Genomic DNA, 23,413 nt, shown 5'->3' with positions numbered 1-23,413 from the left:
AACTGCTGGAGGTGATCTGAATTGTTACAATGTTCTGAAATATCAGATACGCGGAGATCACTTGAACATTTTATTTATTATCGATTTCAATAGATCTGTGTCGTGATCATTGGATCTTGTAACATATGACAATGTGTTACAAGATACGTTGATGACAGCAGAGATCAGTTGAAACGGGTAAACAATAAGAAGATGTCTAGGCGATCTTGGGGTACCTGATATTTCAGAATAAGGTACCAACACAGGTCGCATCCGGCAGGTGATATATTTCAAACATATAATTACAATATATATATATATATATATATATATATATATATATATATATATATATATATATATATATATATACAAAATTCCAGAATAATGTAATGAAAATAATAGTAATAGTAATAAGTAGAAGAATGTGTTCCTTTTCTATCCAAAGTAGAGATCTGCTTCCAATTTGACATAAACATTTACTACCAGCCACCCTTATCCTTAAGAGACTGTCCATGCAGACCTTAGAAAGTTATGTTACTTTCAGGGGAGTATTGAAAACTTGTTGTTGGCCGGTGAACAACAGTAGTGTATACAGGTTACACCAACATAAATGTACACGTCAAGAGATTCACTGACTATATCATGTGAAGTTACGAGAGGCTAGATTGTAGTACTAGAGGTAGTCGTGAGTGTTCTTGCAGTTCGGTAGAAGGGTGGAAGCAACAGAAACTCGACCTTATGAAAATTACGTATTCTCAGTTGCAGATCTACAAAGATGACAGAGATCAGAAACAACTAAAGCGCTGGGGTAATACGACATTTGAAAGACGATGACGGCAGTAAGCACAAAAACAAGCTACTTTTAAAATGTCTTAGCATTATGTAGTCTATCTGAAGTTTCAGTGTCCCCAAATCTTTTCCACATATAGAGCCTTCTTTCCTGGTTCTTTAACCAAGTGTTCGCGAAGATCAATTGTGTTCTGTACAAAACTCTACCGGTTTCCTCCCTTATCCTTTCCCCCAGTCCTTATTCAAATAGGTACTATTTTTTCTTCTCTTCTTCCTACCGAACGCCAGTCGCACATCACAATTAAATTTTTCCTCTCCCTTAACTATCCGAAAGATTCATTTTATTTCATCGAATAGTCTTTCAACCTTTTCTACATCTGCTGTGTCATTTGGCATACAGAGTTGCACAGAATTAAACAACTGCACAAGGCATGCCTACATCCGGTTCTAGAATGCAACAAAACTTTACCTAAAAATATAAATACACATCAAATTGTAAATGGTGGCTTCTAATCTACTCTGAAATGTAGATATGTATATGGAAAACTCATGTTGCCGTCTTAGTACATGTAACTTTGGAGGATTTATAGTACATCTACATAAGATGTTGTAGTTCCGGCATTCTAGCGGTAGGAGCGTGGAGAGCCGTCAGCTGACAATTTTAAAAAGGGAAGTCAGTAGGCTGAAGTTAGATGTAATGGAAATTAGTGAATTTCGATATCAGGGAGGACAAGATTCCTTGTAGGATTAGTACAGCCTTATACTCCAAATCAGAAAACCAAATACGGGTAATATCGGAGTACATCTAAGTATGAATAAGAAAATAGGAAAGCGGGAAAGTTACAACGAACAGTATAGTGAATGTAGTGTCGTAGTCAAGATTAACACGAAGCCATTATTCTACAGCTTATGCTAAACCATAACCACACTCAATGATTTCATTGTTGATTGAATGCGGTTGTTAGCTGTCAATCCAGTGCCTGGAGCACTGCTAATGATTACGTAGTACATGACAGAGACTGTGTTCCGGTGACTGATTTTGATTGACTATACGAACTTTTAACTTTATTTCGGGATCTGAGGAAGTTATGAACTGTAATCATTGCTGCATCTGATCTTTACATTGGTATATGTACGAGATAACAAACTTAAACAACGTTTGCAATTGTGGCAAACAGCACTTTTGGTCCTCCAACGTTTGCTGTTCATATCCGTGAAAAAGTAGTGTGCAGTTAAATGAACTTTCTTCAAATGTGTTTCCCTGTTCCCTGTAGTCGAGTCTTGGCTCACACAACAAACATTAATTACTGTTTAATCGCTTTTTATTTTGATGAGTAGTTCATATGAGGTCAATTGACGCATATGTATGAGCATTGATTAATAATTACTTATTTATTAAAAACATAAACCTCTGGTTTCATCAACATTACTAATTTGTGTAAATAGTAGTACTAATAGTAGAAGTGGTTTTATTCACACGTTATTCACCTTACGAATTGAACCTGTAGTGGTATTAAAAAAAACAAATGTTTGGTTATACATCCATACGTTCACTAAAAATCTTGATTGTGTCTGGTGCGACAATGATTTGAACTGTTGTCATCTCTAACGCGATTCCAGTGTTTTAGTCACTGCACTACCTCGTTCAGTCTTGTCATAATGGTCTGTAGCGTTATTGAAGGAACCATTTTGCCTAAAACAGTTTAGGAAAACTAGGGAAAAACCAAGCCGGCCGGAGTGGCCGAGCGGTCCTCGGCGCTACAGTCTGGAACCGTGAGACCGCTACGATCGCAGGTTCGAATCCTGCCTCGGGCATGGATGTATGTGATGTCTTTAGGTTAGTTAGGTTTAAGTAGTTCTAAGTTCTAGGGGACTGATGGCCTCAGATGTTAAGTCCCATAGTGCTCAGAGCCATTTTTGAAAAACCAATTAGAAACGCATGTTCCAAGTTCTATCGCCGCGTACAAAGGGCATATTTACTTCAAATAGAGCAGTCTCAGTCGTTTTATCTCTTGTATATCACAATTGATTATTTAACAACGTAAATAACGTATTAATGATCACCGTACACTCCAAGCTCTCTGTACACAAATTATTTTATCAAATAACACAACCGATTGTATTATCTGACATCGGGGCAATGATGACGGTGCTCGATTTCAATTCCTTGTACTGCAAATTTTCATTTTCATGCTTTAAAAAATAAGTAAGAGTCCCTCCATAGCCAATAATATTTTCAGCTCATAATGATAATAAGATGTTAGTATCATTTAATGCAGAGTTTTGATGAAAAGTACCTCAGAAAAGAAATATTTTGTGAATCGAATAAATGTTTTCTAAGTATTGCTCGATAAAAAAAGCAAACGGTAATGAACAGATATTTTTTTTCAAATTTAGGTCAAAGGCCTTTTAACATCTGTTGACTGTAACGGAATCTGTATTACTGGACACGAACTGTAAACACGTTATGCTTTGCACGGAGAGGTTCGCAATACCTCTGCAAGTTTTAGTAACGGAGAGATTGTCACTGGCACCACCTGGGAAGTGAAGTTTATGGAGGTTGCAAGGAAGTGAACTCTTGCTGTAGCTTTTCAACTACCTCTCCACAAAGTGGGCCATGAGTTGCAAAGGTAGAAAGGGTCAGGCTTGGCTATAAAAACATGAGTTTGACAGTCGATCGCAATTTGAAGATGACCTAACAATTTCATCGGATAAAATTGACACAACTGCAGAAAAAAACCAATGAACTGAAAACGTTATTAGCAAAGGTAGAATTCCAGTTTCTTCTTTTAAAAAAAGCTGAATTTATTACAAACATCAAATCACCACCCACGGCACGAAAGGTAGAAGAAAGCAAAGTCAAATTGACTGAGAAATTTAAATAACTAGGGGAGTAGATATAGGCAAGCTCCTCTACAAAGAAAATTGGTATTGTGGATCAGGTAAGTCGAAAGAGTGTCTCAAATAACCAAAAGTGTGTAGAAGAAGAAAAGAATATTAGTTAATGCCAAGATGGGACAGTACTAAAGAGTTTGCAATTCGAAGTAAGAGGCGACAGATGTTGAGAAAATCCCTAGGTCCAGACGAAGAAAACGTCGGATTCAAAGGACGATGTACAATTGTAGAGTAGTAACGCCCCCGAATTATTTATGTGAAAACTCTTAAAGTTTTTTAAATAAAGCACACGAAATCTGCCATCTACATTTTTAATCACCATGTCTACATATTTATCTCTCACCATTGTCACCCTGGCGACGAACACATTTGCTCGACTATAGAATGTTTGACTAAGTCCTCAGAGCCACAACTTCATCTCTGCTTGCCGTGTTTCATCGCCAACACAGAGAAGTTCTTGAAGGTGTTCGAAATCGAATGGAGCAAATCTGGGACTGCGTGCGTGATGACCGATGACAGTGAACCCTAAGGGATCGGATTATTGCAGATGTCACAGCGCTCCTGTATGCTCTGGCATCGCGATGCTGATGGAGGTGGTGCTCTATGTGTGGACGAAATCATAGAATTAGAAACTCGGTTGCTACACGCTGTTTCTCGTACACTCACATAGTTGCGTTACACACCAGCATATTACACGTTTCATTCGGAACCCTCTAGCGGCAGAGGCCTGCAGATGTGTAGACATGAAGAATGAAGGAGTATGAAGTTAATAATGTTTGTTTTATTTAAAAATCATTCAGTGTTTCGACGAAAAGTTCGGTGGCTTTACTTTTAACCAAGCACTCGTAAAAATGAAGTCATCTCCACTGCCCCTACGAATCAACAAATATCGAGAAGTCGTACCTTGCACTACTGTCTCAACCAGAAAACAAAGGAGACGTTATTGACCCAGCTGGAAAAGGACTTTCAAGAAGTCGTAACAACACTGGGTGACTTCCATTAACGTATTCTGCCCAAGAGTAGACTCCAGTAGTATATACAGGGTGTTACAAAAAGGTACGGCCAAACTTTCAGGAAACATTCCTCACACACAAATAAAGAAAAGATGTTACGTGGACATGTGTCCGGAAACGCTTAATTTCCATGTTAGAGCTCATTTTAGTTTCGTCAGTATGTACTCCAACGTGATAAAATTGTAAACTTTCATTATCAACATGTGTGGGCTGACGAGAATCCGCACGCAATTGTGCAATCACGTCATCAACACAGACTTTCTGTGAACGTTTGGGCAGACATTGTTGATGATGTCTTGATTGGGCCCCATCTTCTTCCATCTACGCTCAATGGAGCACGTTATCATGATTTCATACGGGATACTCTACCTGTGCTGCTAGAACATGTGCCTCTACAAGTACGACACAACATGTGGTTCGTGCACGATGGAGCTCCTGCACATTTCAGTCGAAGTGTTCGTACGCTTCTCAACAACAGATTCGGTGACCGATGGATTGGTAGAGGCGGACCAATTCCATGGCCTCCAAGCTCTCCTGACCTCTACCCTCTTGACTTTCATTTATGGGGGCATTTGAAAGCTTTGTTTACGCAACCTCGATACCAAATGTAGAGACTCTTTGTGCTCGTATTGTGGACGGCTGTGATACAATACGCCATTCTCCAGGGCTGCATCAGCGCATCAGGGATTCCGTGCGACGGAGAGTGGATGCATGTATCCTCGCTAACGGAGGACATTTTGAACATTTCCTGTAACAAAGTGTTTGAAGTCACGCTGGTACGTTCTGTTGTCGTGTGTTTCCATTCCATGATTAATGTGATTTGAAGAGAAGTAATAAAATGAGCTCTAACATGGAAAGTAAGCGTTTCCGGACACATGTCCATATAACATCTTTTCTTTATTTGTGTGTGAGGAATGTTTCCTGAAAGTTTGGCCGTACCTTTCTGTAACACCCTGTATATTGCCAAGGAGAAAGCAAAATTAAAAACTGACAAGACGTGGAATGAAGTGCTTAACCAAAGTCCCCAGTTTCAGGCGCAGGTGGGAGTAAAAGTGCAGTTAGAAAAGCGATTTCGGGAGATGTCGAATACGAAAACAGAAAGATCGCCGGTGAAGATTGCACACAATTATTCGTCCAAGAGAAAGGAAGACGATATTGTTCTCTTCATCTTTTTTCCCCATTCCACTTCCTATCATCCACTACCAGCATTCTTTCAATTTTATATGGTAGTCTGTTATTGCTCTGTAGCCCCAATGTTCTCATCGAAGCTGTAAGAAGTGTTCAGTTTGGTAGGAAGTCAACTCAGCACTAGTTTTGTCAATTCATTACCAACACTGTCCACGTACAACGCACATGCGAGGTCCCAGTGAAACCACCATGCGTGCAAAAGATGCCTGAAACGCCGTACAAATTGCACAGGTCAGGGCCACTTCCGTAGATATATTAAAATGAAATGGCCGTAAGGCACTGTTGAGCGAGTGTCTCCAACCGGGGAAGCTCGGCTGACGAGTTGCAAGTTTCTTCCTTTGACGCCACAGTGGAAGACTTGCCTGTCGATGATAATGAAATCATGAGGTCACCACAGCACTCAGTCCCGGAGAGGAGGAAATCTGGGGCCTGGCCGCGAATCGAACCTGAGCCCGCTGCTTCGCACTCAGATACTTTGGCCACTCAGCTAAGAGGCGGAACTTCTCGTGTACTAACTCAATAGTTCGAGTTCGCCGTTCCTCGGCGTAGCTGGCCGTTCATGCGAATCTTTTACTGATAATGTCACTTGATTGTTTTCAGGAGCGGATTCAAGTCTTGGCTCTTGGTGACCGTGATATCACCCTCACCCCCTCGCCGTAATTGTAAAAGTGTTTATAGTTTTACAATATTATGTCATTTCCCAAGTTTCTCAGCTAACATCACGAAAACAAAGTAATTTTAATAATAAAATAATATTAATACTATCTGAATCCTAGGCAGCTTTGGTACTTTCCTGTAATGGTGAAAGCAATTTATATCACACAGGGCTGGGTGGGGAAAAGTGTGGGGACAGGAGGAGGAAAGAAAACCTTACCATCGGCAATGCAATGATTAGTAAAGTTGGTTGGCGAGTTATTAAAACACTTTAAGTTTAAACTTAAATTTGTTTGGTGAACATATTTTATGATTATACACTCCTGGAAATGGAAAAAAGAACACATTGACACCGGTGTGTCAGACCCACCATACTTGCTCCGGACACTGCGAGAGGGCTGTACAAGCAATGATCACACGCACGGCACAGCGGACACACCAGGAACCGCGGTGTTGGCCGTCGAATGGCGCTAGCTGCGCAGCATTTGTGCACCGCCGCCGTCAGTGTCAGCCAGTTTGCCGTGGCATACGGAGCTCCATCGCAGTCTTTAACACTGGTAGCATGCCGCGACAGCGTGGACGTGAACCGTATGTGCAGTTGACGGACTTTGAGCGAGGGCGTATAGTGGGCATGCGGGAGGCCGGGTGGACGTACCGCCGAATTGCTCAACACGTGGGGCGTGAGGTCTCCACAGTACATCGATGTTGTCGCCAGTGGTCGGCGGAAGGCGCACGTGCCCGTCGACCTGGGACCGGACCGCAGCGACGCACGGATGCACGCCAAGACCGTAGGATCCTACGCAGTGCCGTAGGGGACCGCACCGCCACTTCCCAGCAAATTAGGGACACTGTTGCTCCTGGGGTATCGGCGAGGACCATTCGCAACCGTCTCCATGAAGCTGGGCTACGGTCCCGCACACCGTTAGGCCGTCTTCCGCTCACGCCCCAACATCGTGCAGCCCGCCTCCAGTGGTGTCGCGACAGGCGTGAATTGAGGGACGAATGGAGACGTGTCGTCTTCAGCGATGAGAGTCGCTTCTGCCTTGGTACCAATGATGGTCGTATGCGTGTTTGGCGCCGTGCAGGTGAGCGCCACAATCAGGACTGCATACGACCGAGGCACACAGGGCCAACACCCGGCATCATGGTGTGGGGAGCGATCTCCTACACTGGCCGTACACCACTGGTGATCGTCGAGGGGACACTGAATAGTGCACGGTACATCCAAACCGTCATCGAACCCATCGTTCTACCATTCCTAGACCGGCAAAGGAACTTGCTGTGCCAACAGGACAATGCACGTCCGCATGTATCCCGTGACACCCAACGTGCTCTAGAAGGTGTAAGTCAACTACCCTGGCCAGCAAGATCTCCGGATCTGTCCCCCATTGAGCATGTTTGGGACTGGTTGAAGCGTCGTCTCACGCGGTCTGCACGTCCAGCACGAACGCTGGTCCAACTGAGGCGCCAGGTGGAAATGGCATGGCAAGCCGTTCCACAGGACTACATCCAGCATCTCTACGATCGTCTCCATGGGAGAATAGCAGCCTGCATTGCTGCGAAGGGCGGATATACACTGTACTAGTACCGACATTGTGCATGCTCTGTTGCCTGTGTCTATGTGCCTGTGGTTCTGTCAGTGTGATCATGTGATGTATCTGACCCCAGGAATGTGTCAATAAAGTTTCCCCTTCCTGGGACAATGAATTCACGGTGTTCTTATTTCAATTTCCAGGAGTGTAATTTGTCTTGTAGCTCTTGTCCTTGTTTCTATGCTCAACTGTCACAGAAAACACAGATAAACTTTCTACATGTTTTTAATGAAAAACACATTTGGAATTCATTTTAGATTCGTACAAGAGCTTTTGCTCCATCTCTCACGACATCAGTGTCGACGGGACGTTAAACCTAGTCTTCCTTCCTTCCTCCTTCATGTTCAAGAAAAGTTTCATGAGGACAATACATAACACTATCCTACAGAAGTATACTGATGTCCAAATTTAAAGCAACAAACGGAGATTTGGGAAGATTGCGTTTATTTTGCCAACAATATAAACAGGTGGTAGTCAAGTAGAAACAATGTAAATAATACTTCAGTATCAAGTGCATTATGCATAACGGTAGAAAAAGAAACGTTATTCCTTTTTCTCCAACTTAATGGATTTGTACATTTATTCAGACAACTGGTTAATGTGCTCAGTATTTGGTGTAACCACCTCTGGCACCAATATTGGCCTGACACGGATGGGACATGCTGTGAGTGATGTCATCAATCTGATGTTTAGGCCGCGCGGGGTAGCCGCACGGTCTAACGCCTCTTGCCACTGTCCGCAGGGGTTTGAGTCCTCCCTCGGGCATATGCGTGAGTGTTGTCTATAGCGTAAGTTAGTTTAAGTTAGCTTAACTAGTGTGTAAGCTTAGGAACCGATGACCTAAGCAGTTTGGTCCCATAAGATCTTACCACAAATTTACTCATTTTACGCTGATGTTCAGGCAATGACGCCCATTCTTCCTGCAGAGCCGCTCACAAGTCTTGGAAAGTGATTGGTGGACCCTGACGTGAAGCAACCTGTATCCCCAGTGCATCTCAGACATGCTCTATGGGATTCAAACCGGGAGAGTGAGCGGGTCACGTCATGCGTACAATATCTTTCATTTCCAAAAAAAATGTCAACCACCCTTGCTTTATGAGGTTGAGCATTATCGTCCGTTAATATGAAGGCTGGGACCACAGCACCTCGCAACTATCGCGCACGAAATCCCAGGATCTCGTCACGGTAGCCGGCAGCAATTCAGTCTTGCTGATACACCCATACATCTGCATAAAGAGGTGTTCGAAAAGTCAACATGATCCCTGCCCACACCATTATGGATCCTCCCCGATATCGCTCCCTTTCCACAATGCTTGGGTCCCAAAATCGTGTTACACGTGTCCTTCAGATGCGAATCATGACGTCTGCTGACAATTTGTTTGATTTTATCAGGAATTAGGCACAGACGGGGAAATATCAGCTTCTAGCTTTAATTTTGGACACCAGTGTATTTTCTACTATTTGAAAGATGGGGTCTGAACACCTTCTGAAAAAGCTGTTGGTTTCACTGAAGAATGGCCCATGTGGGTAACTCTGAACGAGCACAGAACTGGGTTGATGAGGTCAAAAGACCATTTGCAGAAAAATGAGGTTACTCTACAAAATAAACACTTTATAACTGTGAAGTTCAACAAACTATGGAGATTTAAACCAATGTAGAATGTGTCCTGAACGATGTTCCACTGATGATGCCCACTAGCTTTGAAACGTTGTGATTGTCAGATAATGGTCTTTAGTTCGTTAGATTGGTGTCATCGTTATCTTTACAAAATTGTTAAGGCTTTCGTGGCCACTTGTTGACAAACTGCCTATTGGCTTATGTCTCGGGTTCTTCGGCCGACGTTCACCTAATGATTTTACTAACGTTTTGCCAGCACGAGTAGCTGGCATTGTCAAAGCCTCAGCCTCCATTGCCGGTGGTAAACATCGTTATCTTTATTTGTTTCTACATTCTTTTAACGTATACCAGTGTAGACTATGCTCTATAAGATGTAACATGAATGTTTTTAAGTAAGCAATTAGTTTATAGATTTTATTATGTAAGTATATGTCTGTATTAACGACTGGTGCTTTGACGTGAATAAATAAAATAAACTGCTCATTAGAATCCAAATGTGCTACATATCCATCATAAACAGGATTGTAGTTATTCTCATGATATCACATGCACTCACTTCACCAATTCACAAGCAAATTGTCACCTTCCGCCACAGTCTAGGCCACAAGCTACACTTCACCACAATCTACAATTGAGATAAGAATGTAGACTGTAATAAAATATTATTAGTGCCCTTTTTTCTTACTTACTTCGTTCCTAACATATGGTGTCTCCACACAGCACGACGTAATTACATCATGTGTAGAAGTCAATGTCCCATATCGACAGGTTCAATTAATGTTTGTGTAACAGACCATGAGGTATGGTGCACACTACAAGAAAGATCGTGACAGGTTTCAGTCGTCAAAGAGGTGTTGACTCAGCGGGGTCCGTGAACATGTGTCATCACCCGTCGCACGTCAGCGGACGTCTGTGTTCACTCACCGATTACGGTGAGCCGGACGACGGAGTTGCGGGTGGGCGATCGGCGGAAGTCGACCCTGCAGCGGTAGGAGCCGGCGTCGGCGACGCGCACGCCTTCGATGGCCAGGTGCGGGCCGGGAGGCCGGTCGCCAGCCAGCCGGAAGAAGGAGCGCCCGCCGAGGCGCCGGTCGTCCGCCCAGTGCGACGGCACGCGCCCGCGAGCGTCCACGCTGCAACACCACAGCACAGGTGTCACCGTGGCTGCCGGTACTAGGTAACAGGTATCGTGACTGGGGGATTTTGGGAAAATAAATAATCTTTATTCAAATAAATATTTTAAACACGTTTCTGTAGTTACATAAATTCCTGATATTCACTTATCTGTCACATATATGAAGAAGAATGTATGTGTCATATGTCCTGTATCTCCTCCAAAACCTCTGTACGAATTTCAACCATATTTGGCTGAGGTGGCCACATAAATATCATCACTTAGGGATCTGGATCAACACCAATGGAGATACAGGCATAAACGTGATTTTCCAGCCCTTGGCATGTAGGCTGCCCTGAAGGAAAATGAAGTTGTGTGGAAACAGTATCAGACTGCCAAATAAGTCTACTTTGCAGAACAGATTACTTGTCAGAGTAAGGAAACAGTTTTCCAGGCCACAGCATGTAGGCTGCCCTGCATGACAAGTGTGTTGGTACAGTATACTCGTAGGCATGCCTTATGGAACAGCTTCGCGTGGCAACCTATACATCAGGGGCAAACAAATTACTTTTTGTACCTCTGCTTTGCCTTCGGTGCCTCATTTGGGAGCAGTGTTGGCCTGCTTAATTGAATTATACTGCAGGTACTATATGTGATGATCACCATGGTTGGGGACTCGTTGAGATGGATGGACGAGAAGATGAACATGGAGAGGGGCAGGAGGAAATAAATAGAAAGAGGAGGGGACATTACTGAGGTAGGTTGAAGATATAGAGGGATAGATGGTTGATGAGAAAGTAGGAAGAGGAGGAAGCAGAGATGGATGTAGGAGGTTATGTTTATAGAGAGAGAGAGAGAGGGGGGGGGGGAGGCAGGGAGGAGAGTGTGACAGAATGCGGCATGTGGAGGAAATGGACAGGGAAATGGGCAGGTAAAGTAACAGAGAGAGTGGGGAGGAGGAGACAGATAGATGTGGGATGATGTGGTGGACGCACAGAGGGAGGAAAGGTGGACGCACAGAGGGGAGGTGTGGGAGAAGAAGCTAGATTGTACATAATATTTACTATTTTTTATCAATATCGGTTATTTTAACCACAGAGTCCGGTGATTTATTTGTGCACTGTGCTATTGCAACATGTGTGTCACCTTCCTTCCAACTCATAGATATTTGGGTCATTTCTGGTGCTGCATCGTGCAAGTCAATAATAAAGTGCTTAAAGAAAAAGCAACAACAACTTATCATATGCAGCAATATGTTGCAGAATTTAAGGGTAATCTAAGTGCAGATGGACATGTCCAAAAATAGGATTGGCTTCACAGCGACCTCAAGTTACACCACACCTGGAGAGTGTATCCATCAACATACATTGTAAATCTTCACAATTATTGCATGTACAGCTTTCTTGGCAATGAATGGACGAACTTGCTGTGAGCTTGGGGAATTAATTTGTGCTGATTTTTGGATGACTTATAAGCAGAAAATGGTAATAGAACGAGAATATATACTAGGAGAACTAGAGTATCGGATAACGAGACGGGGGAACAGCGATTGAAGGATAATTACGAGCGTCAAACAGTTTCACAACGAAGGCCAAGTTGAGGAGTGAAGCCTACGAGTCTCTTACGTGATAACTCGTAAGGCTTTTTAAATACAACAAACGTCATTTACATTTTATAGCTTTTCTGTTCATGTCTACATATTAATTTCGCAACGTAGTCAGCCTAGCGATAAACATTTCTCCTAACAAGAGAAAAGTTTGAAGATACCGTCACTTGGAAATGGCTGAGTTCATTGACGGAGCCACAATCGGACCCCTATTTGAACTACTTCTTCGTTATCAAAGTGCGGTCCTCGAAGATATTCGTGAAGTTTCGGAAATAGATGAAAGTCGGATTGGGCCAAGTCGGTACTGTGTGATGAATGACTGATGAAAATACACGCAAGGTGTCATATTCTTGCAGATATCGCAGCGCTCGTATGTGGTCTGGCAATCTCATGCTTAAGGAGAGGATGATCCTTGTGTGGTCGAACTATTCGAACTTATGCTTTCAGTTTTCTTGGGGTCTCGCACTACTTCGACATAGCGGCCATGTTATACACTACAATTCATCGCCCGTTAACGGCAGAAGGTTGCAACTTGCATCAGCGTAATGGGAAAGTCGACCGAGTAATCTGCATGACATGTAATCCTTCAACTAACCCTGAAAACACAATAAAATATTCGGTGGCCTTACTTTTCAGCACGCCCTTGTATGTTTAGTTTCTTGTTGAACTGTATCCCGAAACAATCAATATATGAGGTCAAGAATTTACAATGATTCATTTTAATTCTTCTCAAAATAGTTGCACGAGGCAACAGGAAAGCTTTTTTTCCAGGGCCATACTAACCATTAATCCTTGCGCATTATCAAGGATTCTGTAATTTGGCGCCGTATCTGAATTAGTTTTTAGGATCTCGCGGTCCATTTTCGGAAAGGTGGGAAGTGAACTGGCTGCTACCACTGATTATAATATCGACGCCACATAGGTGAACTGGAACAAGTGCAAGAGTTTAGTCTCCTCAGCTTATCTGGGTGGACTGTCATAACTGTCTCACCCTATAAATCTACTAAATTGTGTTCCTTAGCAGCACAGTTGAGAAACTTGCGAAGGAACGGTTTCTTCTGTACATTTCAGCCCGTTCATGATGTCGAAAGGAAGATTAGCGGTCTTAGTGGATCTACAGCATAAATGTTACAAAACACAGACGTGTTTGAAAACAATGCTTGGTTTCAAACCAGATTAAAATTTTGAAATATGTTAGATTGTCATAAAGAAGTGGATGCTAATGTGAGTGTGAGATTATGTGTCACGCTATAAATATGCCAGACTGAGTTTTGTGCAGTGGAGCACTAATTTTCAGAGTATGAAGGTGTGTTTCGCGATAATCATCAGTTATTTATGGTACAGAACTTGAAGACTGTAAATCTTCAGAAGTCAGTGGCACATAACATAAATTGCATTCCCGAGTAATGAGTGCTGCTTATATTCACATAAATTAACAGAATTATACTATTCGTGTAATCTTATGTCAACGGCAATTCAGTGAAATAACTCATTGTGTAGTATAGTATTCATGAATAGAAGAATTATCGGAGGGTGTCATTATTTCCGAGATCAGGCGAACACAGTAACGTGTGATACATCTCACAATGATATTCAGTCAGAAGAGGGGTCCGTTACATATCTGAAAAGAAAACCTCGTAAAGTGACTGGTACATGTTGACTCACGATTACGTATCAGCTCAGTTACGTTGATTTTATAATTAAAAAATGTGCAGTAAAAAATTTGGGAGGAGGATCAAGGTCCTCACGGAAGGAAGCGAATTTCCGTGCACTCTGTATTTATTTTCCAGTTGCGGCAGAAAAGATTCACTTAAGTAATGGTTGGCAGTTGGGAGGCTCCCAGTGAAAAGTGAGCTTAGTCTGCTTGCCAAATCGTGAAGTGGCGATTTCCTGGTACGGATCTTCATGTGCGCCCATAGAATCCCCTAAGGCCTTAAGTGCCTGCATGAGAAGTGACAAGAACCTACGCAGCATGGATGTTAACAGGAACACAGCTCTTTTCTTTCCCTTGCAGCGCGGCAATAATCTTACAACGTCCACAAAAATATCAACCCGGCCAATATAGTGTATGGCCCCCACTATAAGCACAGTGTGTGCTGTGCCATTCGGTATATAAAGACAGTTTGATCGGGTATCAACCTGATAACACCGATACACACATTAGCAAGCCATGAAAGAGAAATTTTAGTTCACCTCCATTTTAAGTTTTAGGATACATGTCGTTACATTGGAAACAAGCACGCTGTCGCTTCTACAACGGTGTTTGGGCTCGGTGTTCAGTTGAGAATGCGACACAAAGAATTCTGTAGGCATTCACGTCCTGGCTTTCATTTGACTGTGATGTTTGAGGATCTATGTGTCGCTTATGCAGAAACGCAGATAACATGTGATGTTAGTCATATATCACAGTCAGAACTCAGAGTAGCTCACCTTTAACATAGTCATTTCTGCTTCTTCAATGCGAATTTCTTTGTTCTGAATCTCTTCTTAATTTGAAACAGCGAGCTGGAGAGATGAGGAACTCATATACTTTGTTATTTCAATCATTCTACCGAGTGAAATCATAGCCACACATAATTAGCTTCGGGTTTTCATGCTAGCTTTCTATGTTTCCCTTATTGAAAACTATAGTAATACTTCAATTTTAAAATATTTAAAACAATAATTCTATAATCTGTTTCCGCTTGTGAAACCTTTTTCCTACAACTTCACCAAAGGATAGGCGATCTTTCTTTCACAGATAAATGTTGGTGTAAGTTGTCGTTCCTGTGTGATGTTGATTCCACAGCGTTTCGTGGCTGAATGTTGAGTGGAATGGTACATATATAGTATGCACATCTGTTAAAATTTGTTAACCCAAGTGACGAACGACTAGCGTTCGCTCGTTTTATATCAGTCTTCTAAATCAGCTACTAATACAAATTAGTTTCTACATTCGCTAACGAAACATCGAGCTATCTGTAATAGATTATTTCAGCAGACTGCAGCGTCTGAACACAAATATGCAAACTGTTATATCCGTGGTCTTACAGTCAACAGTTCTAGAATGATAGCAGTTATTTGTGCAATCTGGAAACCTTTTTATAAAAAGTCAAGGTAAATGAACCTCTCAGACTTTGTAAAAGTAACTTGCATAAGCCAGGGGAATAATGAGGCCTAATGCTGATTGTTATAAATTTCTAGTGCTTTTGCTGTTGTCGAAGATCCTGCTTTTACTGGGCTACTACATTACCTGAAAACCAGTAACACCCGAAACATCGCAGAAATTTGCTGAGTACTGTTTACAAGAAGTTCAATTTAAGTCAACATGCCATTTTCTGCCACTGTACATTAATAAATCGTGCCGAAACGCATTTTTTTTATAATTCAGTGTGCTATTGTGTAGAAGTATTACTTATTTTAGTCACAACTAAGCTGATCTCCAAGCTCACCACTCGGAATCTTACCTTTAGAACAAAGAATTCAGATCTGACAATCAGAACTAACTTTATCCACAAGATATAAAACTGCAAGTAACTATCACTTTGCAAAATACGTCCGCCGCGACAGTGTCGAATACACATCATACAAATGCGCCATGGCGCCATTGCATTAGTATGCTATTCTGTCTGGCGTTACTGGCTCAGGTGTAGTGTCGACTATCCCTCTTGCCGCCCCATTGCCAATATCAATCAGGAAGAGTCTGTATCTGTGGGCTGTGTCCTTAAAAGGTATTCTCTTGCCGAGATATGTACGGGGTTCGCTAGCCGAAGAGAGAGGCATGAAGTTTGAGGATTGCCGGTAGCGTCGCGACAAGAGATGGTCATGAGGTCCGAACGGCCGAAACCACGAGCTGCGCAGGAAGGGTCTGAGCAGAGCGAAGATGCCGTAGTACTTCACCGTGGTTAGTATCGACTACAAGCAGCAGGTCAACATCCCTTCGTTTGGTTGACAACATTCCTCTCGGACGACCGCTCGTGGCCTGGCTGGCCTCTTCTACATGGCATTCATCGGCACCACTCAGTAACCACTGCGACGCACCTTGGATCCATGGAACCGCTTGCTGATAAAGGGGAGTAACATTCTGTAATCGTCTTCGTGATTTATTTCATTGGTTTCCTGCCCTCCTTATTATTTTCTGGTTTGTACCCGAACATCAGAGTTTCATTCGGTCGGTTTTTTTGTCGTAGATATCGACAGTAGTATTGTACTAAGACACTGGTTGTAGTTTGAAAATTTGTCCCGCTATTATACGGCCTTTTCTTTCTGGTTTTTACCCGATCATTAATGTTCTAATTAATCAGCTCTGGTCGTAAATACAGCCGGAAAAATTGTACTAAGGCACAGGTTGCCTTTAAACGAAAGGGGGACATTGTGGTTAGATTTAGCTGTTAACCGGTTCAATTCTTTTATTGTAATTGCATTCCGCAGTCATTAGTCATAATCTGAACAACCTGCTCTACTAAGCTGTTCCTTTCCGTGTTTGAAAGACACTGTCATTATCGGTGTACTTTAACTGGATCTTGTAGTTCCGTCGAGTGAGTTATTTTGTAATAAGTGTTCACAAGTGATGTTCTAAGATGTTCCTCTGAGCGGTCTTAATAATTAATTGACAATCAGTTTAACCTTGAAAATATTAACAGCCAACTGTCACCAGGGCTTTAGTCAAGTGCCAGAAGGGTCAGGGAAGGATCCAGTCGCACCTTGGTTGTCTGAAATTAGGAGGTAGGTTGCTTTGAAGTATATCATTGTCATATTGTTTGCTGTTTGTTTAAGCATCGTAACCCCGAACCTTTGGACATACAGCTTTCCAATTAAAGGTTAAGTCATTTGAGTAATTGAATCAATCTTGTCATCAATGGTGCTTATGTAGTTTTCATGTGCTGCAGAAGGGCCTTTAATAAGACAGACTGTGTCCAGCGTGGTAGTAAACACCGCTGTTTCACCCGACAACGGGCGGCCTGCAGGTCCGGCCGTCTTTTAATCATTGTCATATTTTCCAAAACAGCACTTCAGATTTATTTTGCAAAAGTTAAAAACTTATTCAATTTAAGGTTTAGGGTCAAAACAAAGTAGCAAATTTGTTCATTTAAAAGAAAGTTTTATGGTTAAAGCGTTCGACTATCTGTAAAACACAGTGTATATATTTTTAAATAAACAGATTGTGTCAAAAGGAAGTTATATTGGTGGGTCCTCCCTTTCACGTTTTCCTTAATTCCAGTAAGTACCACGTATCACAGAATTTAACCTTTACTTAATAATCCTGTTGTTGGCTCCCACTGTTTCCCCACTTACCTTGTACGAAGCACTGGATTCGTCGTTATCGCATACGAAACTTTTTCTGACCCGAAAATTTAGTTTATGTCAATAAATAACTTAGCTTCAGCGGTAATTAAAATTAAGAAGCGATTTCCGACACAATTGAATTATGGAGATCTATACAGAAGGTGAGTCGGCCGGGGTGGACGAACGTTTCTAGGCGCTACAGTCTGAAACCGCGTGACCGCTACGTTCGCAGGTTCGAATCCTGCCTCGAGCATGGATGTGTATGATGTCCTTGGGTTAATTAGGTTTAATTAGTTCTAAGTTCTATGGAACTGATGACCTCAGAAGTTAAGTCCCATAGTGCTCAGAGCCATTTGAACCCATTTATACAGAAGGTGAATTTAAGATTCAAACAAAACTACAAAAATCATATTCCAGAACGTACAACTTGTATACGCTTAGCGATACAAAACTTTGGAAGGATGTTATCTATGTATTTTGCAAATCAACGGTAAAGGAAGGTTTCAAAAATGGTTCAAATGGCTCTGAGTACTATGGGACTTAACTTCTGAGGTCATCAGTCCCCTAGAACTTAGGACTACTAGTTTGTAGTAACTAACCTAAGGACATCACACACAGCCATGTCCGAGGCAGGATTCGAACCTGCGACCGTAGCGGTCGCGCGGTTCCAGAATGTAGCCGCTAGAACCTCTCGGCCACAAGGCCGCCGAAGGTTTCTAGAGAGAGCTTTCGCTAGACGACATAATAATTTCGTAATAGCTTCCCGGAGAGAGAAATTCCACGTGTTTCAAGAATATTAATTTAACTATGGCTTTCGCCTAGTTATGTCAAGAATAGGAATATTTGGACGAGACAGAGATTTTACTGCGACTTTCCATAGTAGCTTCCAGAAGCTTGCTAGTAGTGGGAAGTCTCGTTAAAAGATGTTATTCAAATGATATCAGTAGTAGTGAGCAAGATTTTTGCATGCAGTGAACCACCTTTTAACACTCAGTGGGCAGTTTGTAGTTGTTGCTAGCATATAGCAGTGCATGAGCGCTGTTGCAGCTGAAGTTAAGTTACCCCAGCCGAATGTCTTGTAAACCGCTCTAGCGCTACCTTGAGCAATGCTCTTCAACAGTGCGGACCAGTGCGAGAAGTAGATGCCGCTGTCTATAAACTTTGCATTTAAATCATTTGAAGTGTTTGACAGGGTTCAGTATTCCGTGGCGAAACTTCTTTCCAGCTATGTGCTTGCTGTTTATTGTGTTGGTCTTTTGGTGACTTTTAACGCTCCATCTGTGTTCTTGCGGTCAGCGCTAAGGCCCAGCCTCTGCTCTCTTAGTATTAGCGGACTTGTCTACTTCAGACCGGTTGTGCCAGTCTTGCAAACAAAAATTTAGTACTTCATGTAAATGAATAAAAATGATATTGACTTTGATGACTAACTAGAAAACATCAGCTGCTGACAGGTGTTGTTGATTTACCTCGATGTGGACAGTTGAAAATGTGCGCCCCGACCGGGACTCGAACCCGGGATCTCTTACGTACATGGCAGACGCTCTATCCATGTGAGCCATCGAGGACACAGATGAATAGCGCGACTGCAGGTACTTATCCCTTGCATGCTTCCCGTGAGACTCACACTCCCAACTGTCCACAATTATACATATGTAATGTACCTTATAGACATTTACCCATCCACTCATTACTCGCGCACGCTTTGGCGATTCCCGCAAGAGTTTGGGTCGGGGCGTACATTTTCAACTGTCCACATGAGGTATATCAACAACACCTGTCGGCAGCTGAGATTTTTCAGTCATTTATTCCAGGGAAAAGCTGCACGGTCATCAAAAGTATTCTGTTCTTGCGAGAACAGTTACTGTCTTCACATATATAGTTAAAAGGCTACCCAGCCATTGACCATCGTCTGTGCGAATGCGCACAGGTTGCCCAGACTCTTACGGGAATCGCCAAAGCGTGCGCGAGTAATGAGTGATGGGCAAATGTCTGTAAGGTACATTACATATGTAGAATTGTGGACATCTGGGAATGTGAGTCTCACGGGAAGCATGCAAGGGATAAGTCCCTGCAGTCACGCTGTTCATTTGTGTCCTCGGTGGCTCAGATGGATAGAGCGTCGGCCATGTAAGCAGGAGATCCCATGTTCGAGTCCCGGTCGGGGCGCACATTTTCAACTGTCCACATCGAGGTATATCAACAACACCTGTCGGCAGCTGAGGTTTTTCAGTTTGTCATCATTTATTCCAGCGAAAAGCTGCACGGTCATCAACAGTATTCTGATCTTTCGAGAACAGTTACTGTCTTCACGTATATGATATTGACTATATTTAGCTCTGTTATATCATCTGGCTCTAGGAATTTTTCTTGTCCTTTCTTATATTTCAAAAAGTGGTACTGTAGAAAAGGATACAGTTAATCCATAACTCTAGTCTCCAGATTGTAAGATTCCACTACTTGATGCCACATTATATTGCGCGTGCCATTTTTAATGTGTTTGTAGTAATGGTCTTGAGTATGTCTTACAACAGTTAATTTGCGTTCGTGTGCCGCGTTCTTGTGGAATGTAATGGGTTCTACCGCCCGGTGCGAACTGCCTGCAAAAACAAAAGGATTCTCCTAATATTTTGTAAAAGTTTCGCCAGCAAACTTTTTATTACAATTGCCGCGCACATGAAAGTGTCCCCCTTCAGATTTCTTATTACAGGACCGAGCGAGGTGGCGCAGTGGATAGCATACTGGACTCGCATTCGGGAGGACGACGGTTCACTCTCGTCTACGGCCATCCTGATTTAGGTTTTCCGTGATTTCCCTAAATGGCTTCAGGCAAATGCCGGGATGGTTCCTTTGAAGAGGCACGGCCGATTTCCTTCACCATCCTTTCCTCACCCGAGGTTGGGCTCCGTCTCTAATGACCTCGGTGTCGACGGGACGTTAAACACTAATCTCCTCCTCCTCTTATTACAGTTATTGTGTACGTCTTTTCTTAAATCATTCCTTATTAAATTAGTTCAAATGTCACTGAAAGTGCCCAGTTGAGGTTCAGTTGGATGTTACTTTGAGGTTGTGTACAGAACTGCACGCACTACTAAAAGTTCTGAAGAGCTGTTCGATTTCATTCAATGCCTATATCTTTACGATTAGGTAATTTTTCTCTCAAATGCTCATCAATGTAAAGAATATTCGGTAAATTTCCTGGTACATACATCTCTGCCTTGAAGTGCTCTTAATTTAAAAATTTGTTAACTAAAGCCTTTTGGTTTTGTGGACCATCCGTTTAAATATGCTTATGTATCTGGAATTTTGTAATCATAATAAACTGTAATTCAAACGTGCATTAACGAATGATATTCGATCAACATTTGCCCAGGCTTTCCTTCTCCTTCCTTGTAGCCAGAGAGTGATTTGCTATGGGGTAGGGCTTGTCATTCAACTTCTTTCGTTACCTATTTGTTACTGATAGCAATTTTAGTAAAACTCTTTTTCTTCTTTTCTTGTCAGAATCCTCTAGTATCTTAATTTGCAGGCACTCTTGGAGGCAATATAGAATTTCGATCAGTGGTGGGGATTGGTTGTTTGAAGACGGGACTGCTACAATATGAACTACGCGTTCGGGGACGCTCGCCCGCTATCCGCGCGGTATAAAGCGCTGCTTCCCGAGCGGGATAGCATGCCGCTCCCCGACACGAATCCGCCCGGCGGACTAGTGTCGAGGTCCGGCGTCCCGGGCAGCCTTTTCATGGTTTTTCAGGTGGTTTTCCATCTGCCTCGGTGAATGCGGGCTGGTACCCCTTATTCCGCCTCAGTTACGCTATGTTGGTAACTGCTGCACAAACACTCTCTCGAGGGGACGGGGGGGGGGGGTGGAGGGGGCGTTGTCCACTGGGGGGCCGAACTGCACAATAATCCTGGTTTCGGTGCGGGGTGACGGTGTGGTGGGTGGGTGGGCTACTGTGGCCTGTTGTGGGGTTATGAACCACTGAGGATTACGACTGGACAAAAAGTCTCCGTCGTTTCGAGATCCCTGGCTTGATACACAATACACACGCGTTTGGTGTCTGGTGGAAGGAGGCGAGGAAGCAGAATTGGGCACACGTGTCCGTGGCACAGCCGCACTTCCGTGTGACTGAGAAACAGTTTGTTTCAGAGAGTGGTGCCCTCGAGCGCTTTCTCTGTCTGATATTGAGAATAATATCGCCTTCTTAGGAGATAGTTGCCACTCCCGTCCACCAATAATATATCGATTGCAGTGTCAAATGACCCATTCTTTCAACCGTTTTGTGCTATCTAGAGCGGGTAGCTACAGGGCTGCAAGCAGCGGCTATGGTTAATGAATTAAAGTAATCTTGCTGTTGCACATAAACTTCATTACCTTAGAATGGTTCGGGAAGTTAGGTGACAGTACACAGGACGGCACACCGTTGTTATAAAATTCAGAAGATTCCTCTAGTGCAGGAAGATAAAGTGCAGATTTTGAGTTACGTCAGTTTGCAAAGTTACCTAACATACTTTTGAGTATATAGAAAGACTTGGAATACTTTACTACTGATACAGTGTAGCAATTGGTGAGATTTTTGTGATTTTGTGGTATTCAGAGGCAGGCTTATGTGTTTAGAGTCCCGTGGGTGATAGTATTTCAAATTTTATACCCACTGTCTGAGTTCGTTGGGCGATAGGGCTAGTGTTGTGCTATCAGACATGGGTAGTCTGGTGGAGTTGTGAAACAGGGATCTGAGGGAGAAGTTGTCACCTAGGAGCAAGAATATCAGGGAGAGCCTTTGACGGAATATATGAGAGGTTCTGACCGTCACCCTTGCCTGTTAGAGTTGGAAGTAGTGACCAGTATATCACAGAAGCTTTCTTGTTCTGGTGGTAGAGACACCATCCACCTCTAGCGGTTGATATCGTTTGGTCAGCGGTGTATAAGGAATTACGTAAGCCGACATTTGGCCATGCTGTGAAGAACCTTGTTATCCTGAGTGACGATTCTGCTCCCAAGGACGTTCGCTTTTGCGATGTCAGCCGCGTTAACAGATGTTATCACTGTGGACAACCCAGTCACATTGCTCGCGACTGTCAAATTCGACGGAAGACACAGTCGGACCGATGCCGCTTCAATAACTGTAGGCGGTTTCTATGTCTTTAATTTTCGAGGGCCCGTAATAAGGTTGGTGGATTTACTAGTAATTCTTTACCCTTTGTGTGTGCTAGTCTGTCATTAACCAGTAAGTGCATTATTAGACTCAGGCAATACGTTCCATTACTGAAGCATAAATCGTACCTTAGCTACCGAACAAGTTATAAATTTCCTGAATTACAATCCGTCATGCATACTTGAATTGCTGTTAAAAGTCAACAGTTAGTTCCAACAGGGTCGTCGCAGGCGTTTCCTAGGATTGAGTGTTTTCTGGCGCTTGGAAGTGTTAGTATTGAAAGGTTTGACTACTGATTTTTTGTTAGGCTGCGAATCGTGAAAAACGCTCGGTTAGTCTCGATTATTCTCATGGGGTTTTCTATTTCAAATTTTGTCCTTCGATAAAGTTCCATTTGTGTCGACACGGTGATTTTTCCAGTTTTTGCTCTATATCAGGGGGTCTTGCTGGCTTTGATGTGGACAGCTTGTTCGAAAGAAGCTCAAGAGTTACTCTGGTTGTTGCAACACTTTTCGGGTTTTTTGGTGTATAAAATAGGTGTCAC

General features: G+C 42.8%; 1 protein-coding gene across 1 annotated transcript in view; it reads right to left on the bottom strand.

Moving 5' to 3' along the window:
• Positions 1-10,647: 10,647 nt before the first annotated feature.
• The window catches only part of LOC124709672, a 485,537-nt gene continuing 472,771 nt past the window's right edge, over positions 10,648-23,413 (bottom strand). The window contains exon 3 of the mRNA XM_047240862.1: positions 10,648-10,864. Coding sequence (XP_047096818.1) covers positions 10,648-10,864 — 217 coding nt within the window. The remainder of the gene's footprint in view (positions 10,865-23,413) is intronic.

This window comes from Schistocerca piceifrons, chromosome 1 (assembly GCF_021461385.2).
Source record: "Schistocerca piceifrons isolate TAMUIC-IGC-003096 chromosome 1, iqSchPice1.1, whole genome shotgun sequence".
Taxonomy (NCBI): Eukaryota; Metazoa; Arthropoda; class Insecta; order Orthoptera; family Acrididae; genus Schistocerca; species Schistocerca piceifrons.
Note: the sequence above shows the minus strand (reverse complement) of the source record. Positions and strands in the feature narration are given on the sequence as shown.